This window comes from Myotis myotis, unplaced genomic scaffold (assembly GCF_014108235.1).
Source record: "Myotis myotis isolate mMyoMyo1 unplaced genomic scaffold, mMyoMyo1.p scaffold_m19_p_2, whole genome shotgun sequence".
NCBI lineage: Eukaryota > Metazoa > Chordata > Mammalia > Chiroptera > Vespertilionidae > Myotis > Myotis myotis.
The window spans coordinates 76216562-76240794 of NW_023416324.1; the positions used below are offsets into that span (position 1 = coordinate 76216562).

At 42.3% G+C, this 24233-nt stretch overlaps 1 protein-coding gene across 3 annotated transcripts in view; it reads right to left on the minus strand.

Annotated features, from left to right (window-relative positions):
* Positions 1 to 242: 242 nt before the first annotated feature.
* The window catches only part of E2F3 (E2F transcription factor 3), a 79146-nt gene continuing 55155 nt past the window's right edge, over positions 243 to 24233 (minus strand). For 2 of the 3 annotated variants that reach the window (XM_036349974.1, XM_036349975.1), the window contains exons 2-7: positions 10153 to 10264; positions 8731 to 8932; positions 7542 to 7700; positions 3966 to 4080; positions 2554 to 2689; positions 243 to 558 (exon numbers count right to left, since the gene is read on the minus strand). In XM_036349974.1, coding sequence (XP_036205867.1) covers positions 296 to 558; positions 2554 to 2689; positions 3966 to 4080; positions 7542 to 7700; positions 8731 to 8932; positions 10153 to 10264 — 987 coding nt within the window. In that variant the 3' untranslated portion in view covers positions 243 to 295. Of the gene's footprint in view, positions 559 to 2553; positions 2690 to 3965; positions 4081 to 7541; positions 7701 to 8730; positions 8951 to 10152; positions 10265 to 24233 lie in introns of all 3 variants that reach the window. The other variant, XM_036349973.1, reaches the window with a different exon arrangement.

Genomic DNA, 24233 nt, shown 5'->3' on the forward strand with positions numbered 1-24233 from the left:
GGAAAGTATGGGTGAGAGACACCTGATTGCACATTTTCTCACTTGCTGACTCATCCAGGAGATTTTGGAGCCTGGGGCAAAGCAGGGTTTCCCCAAGGGAGCCTGCAACTGTGCGTTGAGACAATTTATATATATATATAAAAATTCATTAAAATGTCAGCTTTGTTCTGAAGTCTGTAGTTCACTTCATGATACTATCTTGGAGGAAGAAGGTAGGAAGGGACAACACTGCATGACAGATGTTCTGGTTCCATAATAAAAAAATATTGGTTTATAAGGAGTTCACAAAGCATAATCAACTACACATAAAGTCTTCCACCAGCGGGAGCTTTTCCAAATCATAAGCATCGAAGAGATCGCTGATGCCTTCTTCCTCCCCGAGGCTTAGGAGATAGTCTTCTTGGAGCAGGGGAGGCAGTAAGTTCACAAACGGTCCTTCTAGGTTGGAAGGAATTTGGTCCTCAGTCTGCTGTAAAAGGTTGGCTGGGGAGGCCAAAGGAGAAAGGCTTGCCATAGAAACTGAGCAATCACTATGTCCTGAGTTGGTTGAAGCCAAGTCTGAAAGGAAGAAAATTGGTGGAAACACAAAAGTAAGTAGAATATACAAGTTGCTGTTCCGAAAGCTCTCACCCCCTGCTAATGACAATTAGACAGCATTATGATACAGATCACCTGTCGGCAGTCTAGTCACTCACTCATCTTTTAAAGGACCTACTATTAGCAAAAAGAATTTAATTAGCTCCAAAGATTAGAGGTTAATAAGTTAAAAAAAAACTTCTCTCTGATATCAACTGGTCATTATATAAGGAAAAACAAAACAAAATATAAGGTCAATACTATAAAGTTGGCTCCCTAGTAGAAATTCACTGATTTTTAACTTAGTCCAGCGGTTCGCAACCTGTGGGTCGCGACCCCTTTGGGGGTCAAATGACCCTTTCACAGGGGTCGCCTAAGACCATCGGAAAACACATATATAATTACATATTGTTTTTGTGATTAATCACTATGCTTTAATTATGTTCAATTTGTAACAATGAAATTGGGGGTCACCACAACATGAGGAACTGTATTAAAGGGTCGTGGCATTAGGAAGGTTGAGAACCACTGCAGTAGTTCCACCTTATCTGTGGTTTTGCTTTCCCCAGCTTCAGAATTACCCAGAGACAACTGCTGTCTGAAAATTTCAGAAATAAACAATTCCTAAGTTTTAAATTGCCACAGTTCTGGTAGGGTGCTGACCTGCTCCATCCTGCCTGGGATGTGAATCATCCCTTTGTCTAGCATCTCCTCACCTTAGACACTCCCTGCCTGTTAGCCACCTGGAGCCATATCAGTTATCAGATGGACTGCTGTGGTGCCGCAGCGTGCCTGACGCTACCTCCCAATGCCTATGTCATTCTCCTCACTTCATCTCATCATGTAGGCGTTGTATCATTTCACATCATCACGAGAAAGCTGAGCACAGTATTCAGTCAATGACAGTTTGAGAGAGACCACATTCACATAACTTTTATTACAGTATATTGTTATAATTATTCTATTTTATTAGTTATTGTGGTGAATATCATACTGAGCCTAATTTATTAATTAAGCTTTTCCATAGATACCTATATATAGGAAAATACAGTCTATGCAGTTGAGCCTTGAACAACATGGATCCACTCATACTCAGATTTTTAAAAAATAAATACTCGTACTTTCTTCAATCCACAGTTGGGAATCCATGAGGTCCTGCAACCAATCCTCCACATACTGAGGGACAATTTAAGATTTGGGGGCGTCAAAAGTTATAGGTGGATTTTTGACTGTGAGGGGGTCAGAGCCCCTGACCCTATCATTGTTCAAGGATCAACTGTATAGGGTTCAGTACTATCCCAGTTTCAGACATCTATATTTTTTTTGCTCAGTATTAAGCCAGACCTGTTCACTTAAATCACTGCTATTCTTGCTGCTATATTGGGAGGTGGGGGAAAAATGAAACACATACTGAAAAAAACAAACAAACAAAAAAAAAACAACCACAAAGAACTTCCTTTGCTCCAGGAACAGTGCAGGAAGAAGTTAGATTTATTTGGTTGGCGGTTTCCTTCCATATCCTCACCCCAATACACTGGGGGGAGGAAGGGGAAATTAAGACAAAACTTCTTTGATAGAAGGCTTTTCTCTCCAAACACTTCTCTCTCTAAGGATCTCTGTAGCATCATGGAAAGGTGTGTGGCCAAGGATAGCTGATGATTCACTCAGCTTCACTCCCTACTTCAGTTGGGTTTCCAAACACTGTAAGGAAATGGTTTCTGCCAATAGCCAAATCCTGAGGGACTCCATTCGTGGGTGGAGGAGTCATTAACCCAAGGTCATTATTTGATTCTGCAAACTAGTGAGAATGCCTTTAAAAGAAAGTTCCCTTCATAACAATAATAACAGAAGATTTTGTGTCTTGCCTAGACTTGTAGTTCTGATACAGAATTCTTCTAGCCTGGCCGGCATAGCTCAGTGATATGGTCACCTTCATTTTTAACATAGTTTTCAAATGACAGATACAAGAATTGTTACCTTTGGAAGTGGGTTTAGAGATATTCCCATTGTGGTCTTGGTTGTTTGTTTTCATTGGACTGTGTGTTTCAGTCTCTTCGGGACACAAGTAAACCTCAATGGGCCCTTGGGTACTTGCCAAGTGTATTTGCAGGCTCTATGAACAGAAAAGAGTGAGGAAGGTTCAAAATGAAAGTTCTTTTGGAAATGAAAGAAATAGTAATATTCATCTAAAAATGTGAAACAAGGGTAGTTTTCTTAGTTCATTTTGCTTTGCCACAGCTAGTCTGCCTGTACCAATGACTGCCATCGCCTAGAGGACAGGTCAGCAAACTATAGCCCAAGGCCCAATCCAGTCCACAACTGATTTTGTGAGGAGTTTTATTGGCACAGAGTCACGCTTACTCCCATTATTGATGCATGGCCTCTGGCTAGGTGTGTTTGTTTTTCTCACGCAGAGTTGGGCAGTGAGCAGTCCCAACAGAGACTGTATGGCTCACAAAGCCAAAAATATTTACTGTCTGGCCCTTTAAAGAAAAATTTGCTGACCCCTGCCCTGGAGAAGGTGAATTATGCTAAATAATTCTGAATTTTTCTAAATATATTAAAAAAACAAAAAAGCATCACACAAACTATTAAAGGGTGCTCTTAGTGTTCCAAATACAATACTTCCATGTTGTTATTCCTTTACGGAAGGGCTTTTTTAGTGTTGAACTTTAATAACCACTGGAACGGAGTTTAATAAGAGAATGCAGCACACTAATATTTAAAATTCCTCTTCATCTAGGTCACAGAGCTATTATTATCACTGAAGGTGAGAACTCTACCCTAGATGAGAGCTTGCAAATTTCATTCTCTTTTTACTTTCTATGCATATTCTTTTTACTACATTTCTTTAACTTAGAGGTATAGTCTGGGCCTCTTATTAAACTACATCTGAAACCAATCACAAAAATACGCACCCTACTTTCTTACAATATGCTAGCCTATGAAACAAACCAAAGTCCCATTTCATCTCTTAAAAGTAAACATGATATAAATGATAAATTCTGAAATGTGCTAAGTTAGGGAGATACTTTACAGCATTCCTATCTCTTTTGTAGTGGGAATTATATTTAGAGTAATCAACATAAAATTCTCCAAAATTTCAAATTGATTGGAACCAACAAATTATGAAAAAAAGAAAGTACAAGAGGGACAGGCCATTGCATACCACCTTGAGCTGAGTGCCCTGCTTTGTTAAAATTAGATCTTTTGGACATGCAATATATATTGATTGGTTGAAATGTTTTTAAAGTTAGCATTAAGTAAAACAGATGGGGAAAGAACTTTCTAGTTTTCAGGAGGATATGAACTTTAACCATGAATCAATGATTCTTTAACTTCAGGCATTCCAGAAAGATATCTGCAGATGAACAAAGACATCTCCTTACCTCTATTGGGTCAGGCACTTCAAGTCTTGTTTCTGGAGGGGCTTTCACAACTATAACAGTTTGGTCTTTAAGGCCACTAATTTTTCGAATATCTTGATATGTAGCATAAGCTAACGTAACGAGTGTTAAGGAAATCTTCCAACTAATTGCCTCAGATAACCATTATGAGATTAACAAAATAGACGCATGGAAAAATTTTGAAGTATTTTATGGTTTATAAGATTGTATCTGTTTTGCCTTCTAGATCTTTACATACATGGGATCTTCCACGAATCTTGTTTTCTGGGTGATATTCCAAACAACAAAAGAAATGCATACCTTTTTCCTGCCCATTTTTAAAAAGTCCATGGCTTAAAATATTAAAACAAACACAGAAACAGCAAAGTTAATTTAACAAAAGAAAACCAAGGCCCGGCTGCGGTGGCTCAGTGGTTGAGCATCAACCTATGAAACCAGGAGGTCATGGCTCGATTCCCACTCAGAGCACATGCCCAGGCTACAGACTCAATCTCCAGTAGGAGGTGTGGAGGAGGCAGCTAATCAATGATTCTCTCTCATCACTGATGTTTCTATCTCTCTCTCTCCCTCTTCCTTCCTCACCGAAATCAATAAAAACATTTAAAAAAAAAAATAAAAATATTTTTAAAAAAATAAAAGAAAGAAAACCAAGACCCATTTGGTCCAGGATTTTCAAACCAGGTTCCTCTGGAATGAAGATATTCCCTGTTCCCATGAAGTATGCTATCACTCAAATCGAATGATGGCAGAAACCAATTTACAGGAAAAAAATTTTAAGCTCTATTAAACATAGTTTTTTGTAACTTCCAAAAACTTCTATCTTCTACTTGACTACTAGCAAGTGTCAGCAGTCACCCAAATGCATGAATGAATGAATTAGTAGCAAATAGATATATTAGTGGAAGAACTCAGAATACTGCGGAGGCAGGCAATATATTTTCTTAAGTGTACATGGGCAGGTTGTGATTATATATTAAGAGTGTCAGTCCTTCTTGGTTAGAAAAATTATCCTTTATATGATATTATTAACTCTATCAATATTTCAGTGTTCACGAGGAAGAAAGTGGCTTCCACATGGTCTGCAACCTGAATGAATATGAGAAACACTGATTTAGGAAAAGAGAGTAAAATAATATTCAGTACTCCTAGTTGTTACATCTGAGCACTGAACAGTTCCTTTAAGGGCCTGGGCAGCCAAACCTGCAAGGATGCCATGAAAGAATATGGTACTTATTATATGATAAAAGTATCCATGCAAGCTTGCCTAGACAGACAAGCTTTTTACTTGGCACTAAGAGAGAACATGTCGCATGGCTTTCTTATAAGGGACATGGAGTAACATAATGTACAATGTCTTTACCCAGCAGTTAAAAAATGGTAACCCACCAAAAAAATGCACATAACAAAACAGCAAATCACAATTCAATGAAGGCATTTCTACGGGTAATATAATGTAGCTAACAGAGTCTATTATCTAACATGTTTAACACAGAAACAGGACTGAGTGAGCCTAGAGAAAAAAATATCCCTCAGAACAGTAGCTTTTTACTAGAAGTCGAAGGAAGCTATGAACCCATTTATCGGGGGGAAAAGCACATCCACCCCAATCTGCACATACATTTATCACGACGACCTTCTTTAAATTTCAATAATTGAGACAACAGCCAATTAACTGGACAGCTCAAGCAGGATTCCAGGTTTTAGGTCACCATTTATCTCATCAAGAAAGACCACTGATACCGTTATAAAAGTGTTGACATGCCCTGGCTGGATGGCTCAGTTGATTGGAGCATTGTCCAGTATACCAAACGGTTGCGGGTTTGATTCCTGGTCAGGGCGTGTGAGGGAGGCAACCGGTCCATGTTTCTCACATCAATGTCTCTCTCTCTCTCTCTCTCTCTCTCTCTCTCTCTCTCTCTCTCAACAGAAATGTATCCTCAGGAGAGGATTAAGAAAAAAGAAAACGTCTTAGAACAGCTTTGAATTTTTACTGAGAACACTGGGAAAACTGATAACCAGGTACTTACACCATAGCCCACTGTCAAAAAACTATGTGACAAGAACTCAGTAAAATAAAAACTCATCTACAATTACTCAACATGCTGCAGGAAAGAAAATTTCAACACATTTGTGAACAAGCTGTACCCAATTTGGAACTGAATGGCAAATGGAAATAAATGGTGCAAACATATTCTCTAATCTTATAAACTTAGAAGTGCTTCCACGGTGGCTCCCTCCTGAATTGGCTTCTTGGGTTAGCAGCCCCCTGCAAGGTAGCTTTCATTCCCTGCAACAAAGGCTGCAGAGAAAGCTAATGTAGGTGACAATGCCATAAGCTACAAGCGGCCAGTCATGTGTAACTGCCACATCTCCTCGCTGGGGCTCCCAGCTAAACAATGAGTGAAACAGCCCGACAGCCATTCTTGTTTCTGCCCCTGTCAGCCCACTCTGGCCACCATTAGGGGTTCATATCAGCACAACTTTCTCCATATCACTAATCATCAGCTGACAAAGTTAATCTTTTGGTCAAAAGAAATAAACAATTGCTGTTTCAAAAAAATTACCTGAATTGGAAAGTAAATGTCCCGCACCCTCTAAGGGAAAGCCTATTGGAGAGGAGACACGAGAAGAACATGGGCAGGACACATCTTATTTCCTGTCTCACAAAGGTAAATGTGGAATAATCGAAGTCTGGAACTAAAATTAGAGATGGGGTAATTTAAAATATTGCATTTGTCTTCTACTAATAACTGAGAACACTGAAAAATCTTCTTGCCGAAACAACAAAGCAATCTCCCCTAATCTTTTGTCTGAAGTAAGATGATGAACAGTAAGCTGTACTGAGATGGTCACCAGACTGTTAGCCTACAGAGAACAGGAATTGGCTTTCTATATTTTTATTTCCAAGAACTACAACTGTTTGCAGATGAACAAATATATTCAGACTTCTTGGGCCTTGTGGTTCTTCTAAAATCAGTTTCTGGTGTTGTGAATCAGCCTAATGCTCTCTAAAACTTACAGAATAATTTTTTATATTCAATTTCTTCAGCTATATAGCTCAATCAGACAGATTCAACAAATTCAATTGCTCCAATAGCTGATGAAAAGAAAGTAGAATGTGAGAACCCCAACAGTGACAGCTAACACCCACCCAAAATCTGGGAAGCCAAAGATGAATCTGTGGAATGTTGTCATTAATATTAATACTGACACCATTCGTATCCTTACGCAATGAGTGTACCATATGTATCAACCACACATGAATTTAAAAAAGTTCCCTCCTTGTTGTAAAATAGACATAATAGATGATTATCTTTCCATAACTACTGACTTCTAATACAAAGTGGGTTCTCTCTCTCTCTCTCTCTCTCTCTCTCTCTCTCTCTCTCTCTCACTCACACACACACACACACACACACACACACACACACAGAGACACCCCACGCATGTGCATAAAACCAAAGTAAAAGTCTACCTTGTGCATAAAAGTCAGATTGTTGACTCTGGAAATAGTCTAGAAAGCACTAACCCCCAATGACCAGGTGGCACAAAGGATATCTTTGATTCTCTGAATCCTCGGTTAACAGTTTGAGGTCCAGGGTGCAGCTTTGGATCAGTTCATCTAATTTCTTCTCTTCCTGACTGAGCTCGGTCACTTCCTTTGACAGGCCTTGACACTGGGCCAGCATGCCCCCATCCTCAGACAGACTGCAGCCCCTAGAAACCCAAACACAGACTCTTCATGGCTACTGGAGAGGCCAGCGGGAGGAGGGAAATGGACAAGCAAGGGCGGGCAGGGAGAAACGATCCTTTGGGGGAGTGTCCCTTTCTTGACATAGGAGGTCCCAGTGCTTGTTTGCCAAGTGTTAAAATTAGAACATTTATACATATATATTTTTTATACGTATAGTCCTTCACTTTTCATATCATAAAGATTAAGTGAAAAACCACTACTATTTCAGCTTTCTTTCCTACAGAGGAGGCCTGTGTCTGTAGAAGGCTCAAATTCATAGGGCAAAGAGGCAGCTCCTTCCTGCCACACGCCTCCCAGAGGTGGGGGTGGGGTGAGAGGTGGAAAGCAGGTAGGAAAACACAGAAAGATAGAACAATTTGAAAGAAAAGATAGAATGATTCAAAATTCAACAAAACATCATCCAACAAGCACAAAAGGCCTTGGTAATTTCTGGGGGTCTTATGCCAACGTATAAAAAAGAAAAGCAGGTTAAGGAAACAGATACAGGAACTGAGACATTTGACACTTGCCTTAATTTATTCAGAAAGTGAGTTAATCTGCTGTGAGAACCATGGATAAAGATAGTTGGTGACTGTGTGTATACCGAGATATGTTAATACACAGCCATAGTTAATTTCCAAATTCCTGTTGGAGTTAGGACATGTGCAAGCATTTATGAGATTACACACATGGACTTCACCGTATCAAATTAACAGCATTCTACTTTACACCTACAGGACCCTAATTAATCCCAGGACCCTCTTGCTTGTAGCTAATGAAATAGAAACTCTTTATTATCTTGGACAGTATCTAATTAGGTCTCTTCCTAAGGAGACTTTGAACTTGTGGCTAAGGAGTTGAGGAAGGAGAGAGAGGTGAGAGAAGAGAGTAGGAGAACAACAAAAAAAATGAAGTGTGGGCATGAATGTGAAAGTTAGGATGGAGAGGAAGCTCAATGTTTGAATGGACCTCCATCAGAGCCAGGGATGGGGTGGGGGTGCGACTCATACTCACATCCATTGCACGTTGTTTTTAGACTTCTTCTTAATGAGGTGGATGCCTTCCAGTACATTGGTGATATCATAAATCCTTCTCTTTTGCACTTTCAGCACCTCTGCTGCCTTGTTCAAATCCAAGACCCCATCAGGTGACTGGCTCAGGAGCTGAATGAACTTCTTGGTGAGCAGACCAAGTGAAGTATCATACCGTGTTTTTTCTGAGGGAGATTTTGGAGCTTAAAGAAAAACAAAAACCGAGCGGGTGGGGGGTAGGGGGGAAGGTAAAGAAATGAGGGGTTTCTTTGCAGTTGAGCAAGCCCCCTCTCCCACTGCAGCCCAAGTATTAGTATCAGAAGCAAAGCCATTTCTGTCAAGTTACATAGAAAGCTATGAAACTGCTTTATTAGAAAAGGAAGGGACAGTTAAAATTCCTGTTTGTGAATTTCTCAGTGGTTTCTACTTCGGTTCATCCTATTCCCTGGAGCTAGTAAAGTATCCCACACACAGTAGGTGCTCAAAAATGTCTGATGAACGAATGAGAAAGTGCTGCAGCCCCATGGGATCAGCAACGTGGAGTCTAACCCCATGCGGACAGGTGAGGAATCTCCCCAGCATTTCGTGCCGGGCTCAGACAGACCCACTTCAGCTGGCCTTTCAGGCTCCCGGGTTGTGTGTGTTTGTAACTTGTTCACCAATGTATCCAATGATGCTTCATTTGGATGAAGACTTTCTGGACCCTGGAAGTGTCTTTCAATCGTCTCCCTATCCCACTTGAATAAAATTTCTTATTTAATATTGTGCCTATTCTCTTACAGGTCACAGGTCAAGGATTTAATGTAGCAGTACACACAATCTGTGGATTTTTTAATACGAAAACTACAGGAAAGGTGAGAACAAAGTCTAACGAGGCCAGAGACATAAAGGACTGGCTAGCCATCTCCGACCTACTTTCCTCTCTCCCAGAAGAAACAGTGATCATATCAACGGAAAGGAAAACTAGCAGCAATTCATTGGGCTCAACCAATTCTTATACTGCTTTATGCTGAGCTAGAGATTCAGACCGACACAGACATTTGCGACTCTGGCACAGTTCGTCTACACCCACTTAGCCTCAGTCTCTGAAATAATGTCCGTTAAAGAAGGTTAAAATTAAATTTGATTATAGAATGGAACAAGGAGCTTATATTCCGAGTTGAAAAATGAAACTGCACACATTTCAAGAGGCCTCCCCTTAGGTCAGTATTTAGGCACTGGAGTGACTCGGTAAACCTTTTGCTGGGTGTCTGCAGACACGGTATTTACTTTTTGGATAGGCACAGAAAGAAATGACAAAGAACAAAACATGCCAAAGTTTCTCACACCTTGGCGCCCTTCCAGCCGCAAGCTTTGAAAGTTGGGAGCCCACACCACAGAGAATCAGAGAGGAAAGAATCCTTACTTTTGGGACTGTCTGGACTTCGCAGTGCAGCTCTCCCTTTGCCCTTTGGGGTTTTTAAACCATCTGAGAGGTACTGATGACCGCTTTCTCCTAGCTCCAGCCTTCGCTTGGCCTGGAATAAGAAAGTACAATCATTCGTCCCGGTCACATGGACAATCACAAGTGAGGCTGCGTGGGATCTGGCCCCTGCCCAGCGCTGCAGCCTCGTGCCTGCTCACACCTTGGCTCCGCTCGCCCAGGGTCTCGCCACTCCCCAAGCTCTCTCTTCATCTGCAATGATCATCCGTACACACTCAGATGGACAAATCCAGCAATCCTTTAGGATTAGATCCAGGCGCCACGCTATTCATTTATTCACTGATTCAACACATGTGCCAGGCATGGGGCTAGATACTGAGAATCCAGCAGGCACCATGGAACTGAAATTAACTTTCCCCCAGTGAGCCTTTACTGCCTCTCTCCATCTCTGACCTGGGTTGGACGCCCTTCGTTGTACTTCCCCAAACACCCTGTGTTTATGTGCATCATAACACTTATTAGATATAAGAGTTATTTTACTAATCTGTTTCTCATTTAATTTCAGGCAGGGACTGCTTCCCATTTATCTTTGTATATACCTACTGCTCAGCACAGAGCCTGAGTTTCTGTAGGTCTTCAATCTCTAAGTGATTGTGGTAACACAACTGGTCACAGACTACAGATGGTCATTCATCACAATAACAAATATTGCAAATACTCAATCTTGGGCTTCAAGTGGTATTATTTCTGCCATTTAGTCACTAAACCTGGCATTTAAATGAGAAGTCCTCATAAAAGTTTTAAATTTATATTCATTTCACTTTAAAATTATCCAGTTAGTGTCTTCTATGTACTGGGCACTGGACTTGGGGAACAGAGGTAAGGAAGATACTCTACCTAAGGCATAGAGTCCACAAGAGCAGAGAATTAAAATCATTGTGGAGTATTAACTGTATGGGTGTGATGGGTGTTTCAGACAGAAGTGGCCCCAACAAGACACTACACAGAGCAATGTGTATTTAGGTTTATTTTAGGACAGGTTCTTCTAATGAGGGATTCACAATTTCAAAATAACTTCCCATGACACAGAAACGGAAGTAATAATTTATCAGCTGATGATAAATATTCAGCTTCTCTATGAATGTTGTCAGCAGTTTGTATTGTTCACTACAGTAAGCAACTAGCAACACATGGCTCACTTGGTTGAGGGTTGTCCCATGCACCAAAAGGTCACTGGTTCAATTCCCAGTCAGGGTGCATGCCTGGATTGCAGGTTTGATCCCCAGTAGCAGGAAGTAGCTGATCAGTGTTTCTCCCCCTCCCTCTAAAAAAATCAATGAAAACATATCTTTAAAAAAGATATGTCTTTGGAGAAATAAAATGCACATTGGATTTTGAAGACAGTACAAAAAAAGGGTAAAATATCTTAATTTTAAAATTGATGACTTTAAACTGCACACCCTCCTACTGGGGATGTGCCCGCAACCAAGGTACATGCCCCTGACTGGAATTGAACCTGGGACCTTTCAGGTCGACGCTCTATCCACTAAGCCAAACCAGTCAGGGTGACATCTCTATTTTTTTACTACATGGCTTAGTTTAGTGGCACAGATTACCTTTCTATTGGCTAAACATTACTCTAAAGTCCTAAGAATGACAATTCACAAATTTGTTTTTTCAAACTCATTTCCCCCTCCCAAATACTGTCCAATCCTTGTGTGGGTCTGGTATTATGTTTGGCCCAGGAAAATTCCCTCTTCACCAGGCAAATGCCCCCTGATTGTTCTTTGGGGAATACCCCCCTACCCAGCCTGAGTGCACACAGGTCTGGTCAGTCACTGTGGTCCGTTCTCCCTTCCCTCTTCCCTTTACCCACAGTGGCTGGTTAGGGTGGCACATGACCAAAGCTGGGTGAGCCAAGGCCAACTCTAGGCCTTTTTTTTTTTCTGGAGCTGCTGGCAAGAAGGGGGGTATCTTCCCGGTAAAGTTGATAAGCTGGAAGCCAGAAGCTACCTGAGGATGGAGGCCACACAGGGGAAAGCAGAGTGGAGAGATGGAGGGAAAGGGGCCCCAGACTCTTCAGTTACATTAGTGAATAAAATTTCCTTTTTGCTTAAAGCACTTTGAGCTGAGAACCTGAAAGTGTGGTGTAAGCAATAGCCTGTGGGATTAGCTGAGTATGGTGGGGCTGGCAGAGCTGTTGGAGTGGCAGTTGTGTCGGTCACTTCATTCGAGGCTGGCGTACCTAAAAGTAGAGAAGAGTGTTGCCACGGAGGCCATTTTTCTCTGCAGAAACTAATCCAAGATAGAGAGCTATGTTCCCTGCCCATGCTAAAGGCCACAGAAGGAAGGCAAGTGGGAAAAGCATTTGGAGCCTGGAACTCATGTGCCCCCAAGGCCGTATTCTTCCGAATCCTCACAATAGGGGCCCACCACTGGCCAGCAGCCTGGGGAATATTACTTTTGCCAAAGGCCTATGGAAGCAGTAAACTGTGGGCTAGAAACTGAGATGGAACTTTATGAACCAGGACTACTCGTGATGTGTCCTGGTCACCAAGCACCGAATGTCAGAGTTCACCAAGTCTAAATACTAGACAGAAAAATCTCCATTTTAAAGGCACTTGTATGGCCAGAGAATCTCTACATCTAGAAAGCAAAGGCCTATGAGGTCTCAGCCTCCAAGACAATCAACCACTGAAGCGTATAAATCTACACCAACAAGACCCGAGCTTTGTTTGAGAGGGTAGAAATCGAGGTGACCGTATTGACCCCACAAGCGAGCCACGTCTCCACCAAGTCTCCAAGGGCCAGCATTCCTGCTGAGGACACGACCACTACGTATTCCTTTCCTTTTCCAAATGGATGTTTCTGTTGGGCTTCCCTGCTACCCCTCCCCCACTGTTCAGTGAGCGGGAGTTGAATTGGACTTGCGAGGACACAGTACTTGCAGGTCCTAGGTCAGAGGATGGGCGTAATAACTGGACTCTTTGGGGAAAGGCTAATAATTTCTACACATGTTGGAGTGGCATTACTTTAACTTATCAAACTCAAGCACACACGCTTGGTAAGACAAACAAAAAAACAAACCAAAAACTAGACTGGAGGATTTAAACAGTGCAGGTAGTCTCTGCCGATACCCCCTGGCTCTGGGCTGAGCACCAGGGCAGATTAAAATCTATTCTCTTGGTCATCTTATTAAAAAAGAAAGAAAAAAAAAAGCAGCGTATTGATTTTAGAGAGAGGGGGAGGGAGAGAGAAACATCGATGTGAGAGAATCATAGATTGGTTGCCTCCCCCAGACCAGGGGTCAAACCAACAACCTAGGTATGTGCCCTGACCGGGAATTGAACCAGCAACCTTTTGGTGCATGGGATGACACTCCAACCAACTGAGCTACACCAGCCAGGGCTCATCTCAAGTTTTGGTTGCTCTTAGTGTGAACTTCTTGCTGAACTGAGAGTTACTCTGTTTATAAACAGATTTTCATATTACATGCCCCCTACTAGTCAAGCAACTAATCTTTCTGGTGCTCAACAGAAGGCCTAGCCATTTGGTCTTAAGCAGGAGTCAAAGTTGGACATGAGAGATGCTGTGCAGACCACCCACATGGCACCTGCCTGGGATCTCAGCTCCAACTAAGATCACATTCCTCAGTAACGAACAGTGGCACCGTTAAGCCTTTCTAAAAACACATATATGAAAATAACAGGATTAATGGTCAGGCAGCCAAGCAGTGCGCTGTGGGGAACATCCAATTTCTATCTGCCCCGCATTTATTGCCCCTATTGTTGTTGTTGCTGGGGAAGGTTTCTATGTCTCCAAGCCTGAAAACAAAAGGTCTACTATTGCTCAACATCTTAAACTGACCCTTGCCATGCAGGTTACAAAGGTGAGGACTGTAATCTGGGCCTGCCAATCAGTGCATTCCTTAACTAAGTGCACCCTCAACTAAGGTGACTAGTTTGGGGATGGGCCCATGAACAAAGAGGATGAATCAGTCAATCCTGGGATTTTTGTTGAAAAGTACGGGGTTCTTTTCACTGGGAGTTATTAGGCAGTAGGGTGTAAGCCTGGAACTACTTGGCAACTGAGCCAACAGAGAAGACACAGTTAAGACCTGGAAAGAGGCTGAGTCCCAACACCTTTGAGGGAGGTGCTAGATACAACCATGCTGAAAAGCAGTCCTACTGAAGGCTTTCACTTCTGTGAGCCAACAAACTCCCTTTTTTGTTAGAGGACAACTGAGTCAGATCACTACCACTGGCAACCAAGAGTCCACATAGACATGGCTCTTTAGTATTAACTATAACACAATGAACATTTGAGTGCTTACAGTATTTCATGCACCATGTTAATTGCTTTCTAAATGATTGTGTTATCTCATTTTCACACAACCTCATAAGGTAGTTTCTATTATCTCCTATTTTACAGGAGAAAACTAAGGTTTAGAGTGTTTAAATAACTCTTCTAAGATCCCACAGCCAGTAAGTATGCCTACACCAAAGTCCATGCTTATAGCCACTTTATAAAAATGATTGTAAAAAATATTTGAGCCCAGCCTGTGTGGCTCAGTGGTTGAGATTCAACCCATGAACCCAGGTCTCGGTTCAATTCCCAGTCAGGGCACATGCCCAGGGTTGTGTGCTTGATCCCCAGTAGGAGGTGTACATGAGGCAGCCAATCAGATTCTCTCTCATCATTGAAGTTTCTAGTTCTCTCCCTCCCTTTAAAATCAATAAAAACATATTAAAAACATTTGAAGAATTTATTATATTGATACCATCTTACTTTATGATTGTATTTTTAAAAACTTTTCATTATTTAAAAAAACCTCTCCTTTATAAATAAATGCACATTGTAACTCAAACAACACAAGTGAGTATACACAGAAAGCATATTTTTCTCCTAATCTTAATCCCGAATTCCCCTCCTTAAAGACAAGCACTATTAAGTTACTTTGGCATTTGCTTAAGATAGTCTATGTAAATACACATACCACGCCTTAAAAATTTTTTTTAAATATACACAACCACACCTTTAGAAAATTTTTACACAAATGGTAGCAAACCACATACTGTTCTTACAACACATCTTAGGGTTTGATTCCTATCAGTATACTTAAAATGACCTTATTTTTCATAGCTGCATAAAATTGTATTACTATACAATGACTTGTTTACTTAACGAGAATCCTACTAATGGATGTTCAACACTCTTCTATAATTTTCCCAATTAATATTCATGTTGGCATAGTGGGGTAGTTACTACTAGTATATACCCATCTTGCACTGAGGCAGGTAAGTTAAAAATTACCTATAGCCTCCATTAATAAGTCACACATACCAAGATTTGAATCCAGGTCTGTTCAAATAATATGTTAGTGAGCACTTCCCTAGTCTGATTGAGATGCCCCTCCTCTGCTGTCATAGCAACTTACGGGCTGCCAATCATAACACATGCTCCAGTTTTTCTCCCTGAACCAAAAGCTCAGGACTTTAGCAGCTAAATTTCCCCAGAGTCTTGTATATGGCGTGCACTCATTCAAATTAACTTATTTATCTTGAATGAACCAAGAAATAAATTCCCAAAGTCTCTTGGCAGGTAAACCACAAAACTCCAACGTTATCAACATGTAAAGGGAATACTAAAAAATAAATAAATAAATACACACACACACACACACACACACACACACACACACACACACACTAAAGGCCTGGTGCCTGGCCTGCGCCCTCTTGCAATACGGGACCCCTCAGGGGATGTCAGAGGCCCAGTGCACAAATTTGGCCCAATCCCTGCAGGCCAGGCCAGGCCGAGGGATCCCACCAGTGCACGTATCAGTGCACCAGGCCTCTAGTAGGCACATAAGATCTTTGGTTAATCTCTTCCCACCCTCCCTCTGAGATTCATTAGTCTGTTCCATGTTTCCATACCTGTGCGTTGAGTGTCTGCCCCCTGGTGGTCGCTGCATGTCATAGCTACCAGTCGAATGGTCAGACACAGCATATTAGCCTTTCATATATATAGATATGTGTGTGTGTGTGTGTGTGTGTGTGTGTGTGTGTGTGTGTGTATAGGTAGGTATATGTATTTATATATCCTGGAGATTAATTTCTATAGAGAGAGGGTACAAGTATGTATGTGAAACACAGTATATTCTTGTATTATTAATTATTAATTATTGTATTATTTTCCATATGAACAACTGTAAACCTACTTTTGCCCCACCTTGTATTTGGAAATATTCTCAAAAAATATAAAGGGGAAAAGTTAAAATTGTATAAAGATATGTATAATATGACCTCACAGGGGTAAAAAAATTTTAAAACTATAGCTCTCCTGCCCTGGCTGTATCTAGAAGAAAGGTCTGGGAAGATCCACATCAATTGTTAGAGGAGATTATCTCTAAAAACTAAAATACGTGTCTTGATTTCATGTTTATAGTTCTGCAGTATTTGTATTTTTAAAAGTAATGTGACTATACACATGTTACATTTATCCCTTTCATCCTGGCAACTCCACTTCTTGAAGTATATTCTGGGAACATTAATGTTGTTGCTAGAGTTTAATCTATCAAAAAAACAGCACAGCCAGTATTTTGAATATTTACATTTTTCCACGTGTCCAAAAATCTCAGAATAACAATTCAGTAAATAATTGTACATTTATATAATAGAGTGTTACGCAATGAATACTGATGTAAAGCTATATGTAAGTTTTTTAAAAAGCAGGTATGAGCAGTAAAACTATAATTTTGTAGGGAAATTATCTACATAGAAATAGGTATTAAGAATACATACCAAATAGTTTGAGTATTAATCTTTGGGTAGGATTATGGTCTTATTTTCTTCTTAGCTTTTTATATTTCTAAATTATTTTAAGGTGCACATGGGTTATTTGACTTACGAAACAAAACAAAAAAACACAAAATCATTTCCATTTGAGGTTAAACAAAACAAGTCTGGTGATTTACTTTTAGACTTGAAAATCTTATGTACCATTTAATGTGTTCAACAGAAATGGGCTGTGCTCCAGAAAGAGCATCCCAGTCTCACAGGGGTAAGGCAAGTGGTGTTCTTACCTACCACTCAACAGAGCCACTGGAAAATTAAGTCAACAAAAAGGCCCGGCCTGCTGTAGGTTAACAAACTGTGAACACTAAAATAAACTCCCTTCACCTCAGTTAATAGGAGATCTGGGCAAGGGAAAGAACTAGATATATGATACTTTTCTGTCCCAAAGCCAAACATGAGACAGGCATTTTGAACACAGGAAAAAGGGAAATAGAAGAAAATGAAAATTAAATAAAAGGAATGAAGACCAGGTTAAGCACATTAGTGAAATAACCCGAAGAAATTTCCAGCGGGAGCCCAGGCCACAGCTGGATCTCTCTTGGATTCTGGCCATTGGCTCAGCAGGTTAGGGCACAAGCAGTTTTTTAAGAAAAGAATACCTGGCTTCCAGTTGTGACTATATACTACGAGAGGCACAGTGCACGGATTTGTGCACAGGTGGGGTCCTTCAGCCTGGCCTGCACCCTCTCGCAATCCCGGACCCCTCAGGGGATGTCGGACTGCGGGTTTCCACCTGATACCCACAGGCTAGGCCGAGGGACCCCACCGGTGCATGAATCCATGCACTGGGCCTCTAGTCTATCTATCCTATCTAATAAAAGAGAAACATGGTTATTAGCCATACGTCCGCTACCCTTCCCATTGGCTAATCAGGGCGATATGCAAATTAACTGCCAGCCAAGATGGCGGCCGGCAGCCAGGCAGCTTGAAGCAAACAGGAGGCTTGCTTGCTTCAGTGACGGAGGAAACCAACGTGCCCTGCCTGCCGCTGCCGGCCTCTGAGCTTGCAGTTTGAAACATTACAAATGTAGAAGCTAAACAAAACCCCAGAAACCTGCTTTCAGCCAGCAGGGATCTCAGAGCTGGAGTTGAAACAGTGTTTCGATTATAGAACCCAAGCAAACCAGATACCTGCTTCCAGCAGCGGAGGCCTAAGAGCTGGAGCCAAGCCTCAAAGCTAAAGCTGGCCCAGAATAAAAAAGAAAAAGAAAAAGAGGAGCGGTTGGGAGCTTCAGTCACCCGCCAGCCTGAAAACAGCCCTCAGCCCCTCACCCAGACTGGCCAGGCACCCCAGTGGGGACCCCCACCCTGAAGGGTGTGTGACCAGCTGCAAACAGCCATCATCCCCTCATCCAGGCTGGCCAGGCACCCAAGCGGGACCCCGACCCTGATCCAGGACACCCTTCAGGGCAAACCAGCCGGCCCCCACCCATGCACCAGGCCTCTATCCTATATAGTAAAAGGTTAATATGCCTCCCAGCACCAGGATCAGCGGAGCCACGAGGCCTCCCTGCACCGGGATCAGCGTGACAGGGGGCAGGACCCAAACCCCCTGATCGCCCTGCAGCTCTGTGTGTGACAGGGGGTGGGGCCACAACCTCCCTATCCACTCTGCTCTGTTCGTGACAGGGGAAGGCGCCCCAACCCCCTGATCAGCCCTGATCTGTGCCTGATAGGGGGGAGCTCCCCAACCCTCTGATCGCCCTGCGGCTCTGTGTGTGACAGGGTGCGGCGCCCCAACCCCCCTCCCCCCAAGGGCCCTACTCTGTGTGTGACGGGGTAGAGCCATAACCTCCCCATCGGCCCTGCCCTGAGTGTGAGAGTGGCGGCGCCCCAACCCCCTGATCGGCCCTGCTCTGTGGGTGATAGAGGGCGACGCCCCAACCGCCCCCCACGGGCCCTGCTCTGTGTGTGACGGGGTAGAGCCATAACCTCCCTATCGGCCCTGCCCTGAGTGTGACAGGGTGCGGCGCCCCAACCCCCTGATCCGCCCTGCTCTGTGTGTGACAGGGGGCGGTGCCCCAACTCCCCTATCGGCCCTACTCTGTGAGTGACAGGGGGGAGCTCCTCAACCCCCTGATTGGCCCTGCTCTGTGCGTGACAGGGGGGAGCTCCCCAACCCCCTGATTGACCCTGATCTGTGCGTGACAGGGTACAGAGCCCCAACCCCCCTGATGGGCCCTGCTCTGTGAGTGACAGGGAGCAGCGCCCCAACCCCCTGATTGGCCCTGCTCTGTGCATGACAGGGGGTGGCCCCATCGACCCTGCCTTGAGTGTGACAGGGGACGGTGCCCCAACCCCCCAATCAGCCCTACCCTGAGCGTGACTGAGGGTGGCATCGCAACCTCCCGATCCGCCCTGCTCTGTGCATGACAGGGGGCGGTGCCCCAACTCCCCTATCAGCCCTGCTCTGAGCCCGACCAGGGGCTGCACCTAGAGATTGGGCCTGCCCTCTGCCACCCGGGAGCAGGCCTAAGCCAGCAGGTCTTTATCTCCCGAGGGGTCCCAGACTGTGAGAGGGCACAGGCCGGGCTGAGGGACCCCCTCTTCCACCCGAGTGCACAAATTTTTGTGCACCGGGTCTCTAGTATATATATAAAAGCCTAAGCAACCGTCTGGTCAGTGCGTGCCATAGCTACTGGTCAAACAGTCACTTAGGCCTTTTATATCTATATCTATATCTATATCTATATCTATATCTATATCTATATCTATATATCTACATCTATATAACCGTATATCTATATCTTGATAGATAGATAGATAGATAGATAGATAGATAGATAGATAGATAGATAGATATAGACATATTAACTCAATGTGGCTAACCATTTTTTTAAAATATATTTTTATTGATTTCAGAGAGGAAGGGAGAGGGAGATGGAAATATCAATGAAGTGAGAGAATCATTGATGGGCTGCCTCCTGCACGCTCTGAGCCCACAACTTGGGCATGTGCCCTTGACAGGAATTGAACCTGGGACTCTTCCATCTGCAGGGCAATGCTCTATCCATTGAGCCAAACCGAGTAGGGCACTAACCATTTTTAATCCATCCAATTATGTATTAAGTGTCTGCTGTGTACCAAGCCCTGCAAAGGCGACAGGGTAGTCCCCGCTATATAAGAGGCAAACAAATAACAGGAAATGCATGACCAATACTGAACAAGCCCACGGTTGGGTACAGGAGGGCAGGAAGACAGGCTGGGCAGAGAAGTGGGTGGGCATCTGGAGAGAGCAGTTAGAGATGGCGGTGCTTGCTCCAAGTCCTGGAAGGTCAATGGGCTCTGTCCTGAGGAGAAGTGAGTGGAGTTGGGGGACTTTAGAGGCTGGCCAAGCACAAGCTGAGGCACTGAATCTTGGAGGAGCCCTGGTTCAGAAGTCTTGGCGGTAGGAGGGGCCTGCTGCACAGGGTAAAGAATGGCCAGGCCATGGTTCCTTACTCACCATACTAATAACCACACCCCAAATGTCAATCCTTCTCCAAGATGGGTTACCTAAGATGAAGAGCTCTAAGGTCATATCCGGCTCTTTAGGCGAGAGGTCAATTCATAATCTAACATGTACGGCGTCTCTATGAGCTAGTAGGTGAGAAGCCTAATCAGAAACCCAATTATTTCAGAGAACTGGTGAAGTGAACAGACAAGCAGAAAGCTCCGACAGAGGCATGTGGCAACAGGAATAGCAAACATGCATTTTATCTTGGTCGAGACTTCCCGTTAAATCTCACACCACACCCGCTGGTGAGCAGTCTCTCTCTTCTCTCTCCGATGTCTCCCTGCGCATGACCGTCTCACTGCCCCAGCTAAACTGCCCCATCGTTTCTCACTGGATTACTAGAATGGCCCCCAAACTTGGCCATCTTTCTTCTTTTGATTTTTAAACTACAGATTTAGGGTATTTTAAATTCAGTATAACTTATATTTATTTTTAGAAATCTAAGCACATACATATGAATGTTTCTAAAGGAAAAGGAATATCAAACTGCTTCACAACTTTGGAATAGAAGCCATTTACTGATGGACTGGTGACTGCCTTCCTTTCTATGTACATTTATTGTTTTCTAAAATAATTTCAGACCATTTAAAAATAAATATATGCACATGATTTTTTAAAACCCACTAGCGTGAGGAGCTTATAATGATTACCTCCCCAGGGTCACACCTCAGTATCTCTTAAATAATAAGCATACACAGCTATTTCTTGGCTTAGCCATTTTCGTTATTTATGCAGACTTCCTTCTTGATACCACTTTTACCCAATAGTTGCATACCAGTGCTGTGCATTTTGACTATACAAATAGCATTCACTGCAGCGTCAAATAGTATACTGAGATCATATTTTCTTTCTTGTAAAGCTCGTTTGTTAGGAGTTTCAGATTGTCTTTCCTGCTTTTTGGCACCATTTGACTTCAGATCAACTTTCCAATTCTCCTTCCTGTTGGATATTCAATTTTTCCTCTGCCTGAAGCTCCTGGACCTCCTGCAGTCTGGACACTAGACTGACTGTTCTACAAACCTGCTGCACAGTGGTCATTCTGCAGTTTTCTCACGGCATGCAGTATTGAAGTCTGAGGTGGATACCTAACATTTTATTTGACTGCCCAGCCTCTAAACCTACCCCCCATCACTAGAAGTTTACCAGTTTGTCTGTATTGGTGGGAGGCACAGCCACCTTTCTACCACAGAAGCTGAAGACCCAGTGCCCTTTCTCAGCTTCCCTGAACCTTCCCTGTTACCTAGGCTGGCATAGGCAGGCACACCACCCTGGACTTGGAGTCTAGAGTCATTCCTGCAAGGAAGCAGACCAGTGGTGACGGCTGGGGAGCCTGGGAGGAGAGACTAGTGATGCTGGACTGGTTTCTGTGGCTTGTTGTTTTGGCTGTGGTTCTGGTTATTGATCCTTCCTTGTTCCTCCCTGTTCTCCAAGTTTGGTTCTCTAATCGTCTTGACAATTTAGTTAGTTATCCAATATCTTCTCAATAAATTCTTTTTTCTGCTTAAGTCAGTCAGAGTTGATTGCATTATCATCAACTGTTTTCCTGGAACACATCTGAACAGTAGTATGGAAGAGAAAACTCGCATCCTTATACATCTGCAATGTGTATTGCACCCTCACACTGGATAGTTCGGCTGGGTAAAGAATTGAAGGCTGAACACCACTGTCTCAGAACTGAAGGCACTGCTCCAGTGATGACAAACCTGCAGCTACTGCTTCTCACGCCTTAGAAGCTATTCAATTTTTAACCTCTCTGAAACCTTCCAGGCCTGCCTTACCTTACAGTAAAATCTCTTATGTATTCAGGTGTGCATCTTTTCTCACTCACAGTGTGAGAAACTCGTGGGCTCCTCAACGCTACATTTGGACTTCAGCTATAAGAAATACTTAGGTTGTAAATCATTCCTTCACTGTCTGTCTAATCTTTCTAAAATTCCCATTCTGTTTGGATTGATTCTCTAAACGTTCTTAGCTTCTATTTTTTTGTTTGTTTGTTTTTTGGTTCTATTTACTTGCGTCCTTACATCAAATTTAGCTCCCACTTCACTACTTTTTTTTTCAATTTGGGCAACTCTACTTTTAGTTTCCAAGAACATTTGTTTTACCTTCTGCTGCATCTATGTTATTGCATCTTGCTCTTATTTTATGAATAGGACAGCCTCTCTGATACCCCTGATTATTTCCTTTAAAGTTTTCTTTTGTTTCCTGTTTAATCTGTTTTCTTTATAGTCATCTTTTCCTAACCATTAAACCAAAAAAAAAAAAAAATCTTGATCCCACTGTAGAACGTTGTAGTCTTTTCTCTTTTCTCAAACATCTAGTCAAGCTTTGTGTCTGTTTATATTTTAGAATAAAGCAAGACACTGACAAGTGGGAGCTGCATGATTCTAGTTGAGGTGATACAATGCCAGAATGGTGCTAATTCAGCTATTCTGAGACTTCTCAAAAATTATTTGTCTCCCGGATTTTGGACATTTATCCTGTACAAAGACCTTCACATGAATCCCTCTTGTACTCTTGGTTTTGCCACACGAGCTTCTGTGGTTTTCCAGAACAGACTAACACTCTCTTTGGCCACAGCTTCTTCTGTTCTGCTAGACTGCTTGTCACTCCCCCATTCATTCTCTGTATTCCAGAAATCTATTGAATTACCTTGTCCACTAAAGTCCCCACTCTCATTTTTAATGACTGAAACAAAACAAAACTGTTTACTGTTATTTTCATAGGGTTTCAAGGGGAAGGAGATAAATATGCATGACAATCTGCCTTTCTGAACCAGAATTGGCCCCCTATGTATTTAATTCTCATTTTTCAGCAAGTGGTACTGACTACTAACTATGTGTAAGGCACTGTGCTAGGCACTTTATATTAGTAAATAAAGTAGGCAATGATTTCTTTTGCAAGTAGAAGCTGAAGCCCTAATATTTTTCCTTCCGAAATCTCTACCCCAATAATGGAATGTTGATCTTAAAAAGCAAAAACCTCTGAAAACCTTTTAATGTATATATTTTTGACTTCAGAGAGGAAGGGAGAGAGAGAAAGAAACATCAATGATGAGAGAGAATCATTGATTGGCTGCCTCCTGCATGCCCCCCACTGGGAAACGAACCAGGGACCCTTCAGTACACAGGCTGATGCCCCATCCACTGAGCCAAACTAGCTAGGGCCCTCTGAAAACCTTTTATAAGTTAATTCTCTATCTATCTATCTACCTATCTATCTAATCTTTACATATAATCTATACCAAATTAAGAGTGAAGAAGCATATGAGAAAGGCCTGATTAATAAATTAAATAGACCTATTGTTACTCAGGTCAAGTAAGAGAAATTGAGTGATATTTTTAATAAGAGAAATGCTATGATGACTCTTTATATCTGTGAGTCAGAGGGGTCTCTAAATCTAAGTGGGCAAAAGTTTTTAATCACCCATACAATGTTTAAGCTTTATTATTCCCTTTGAACTTTAAATTTAATATTCTTTTACAGAAAAATAAAGAGCAGGGAAAACTGCAATTAAACCACTATTGAAAAGAGGGTTTTTAATTTATTTATATTACCAAATTCATAATGTTTCTTTCATTTCAATTATTGCTAACCTTAAATATGTAGTTATTGACCATAAAATGGAATTTAAGAATTATTCCCTTGAGACATATGAATTTCCAATTTGGAGGTTGGCAAAAGTATTTCAAATATATTTAGTGATGGGC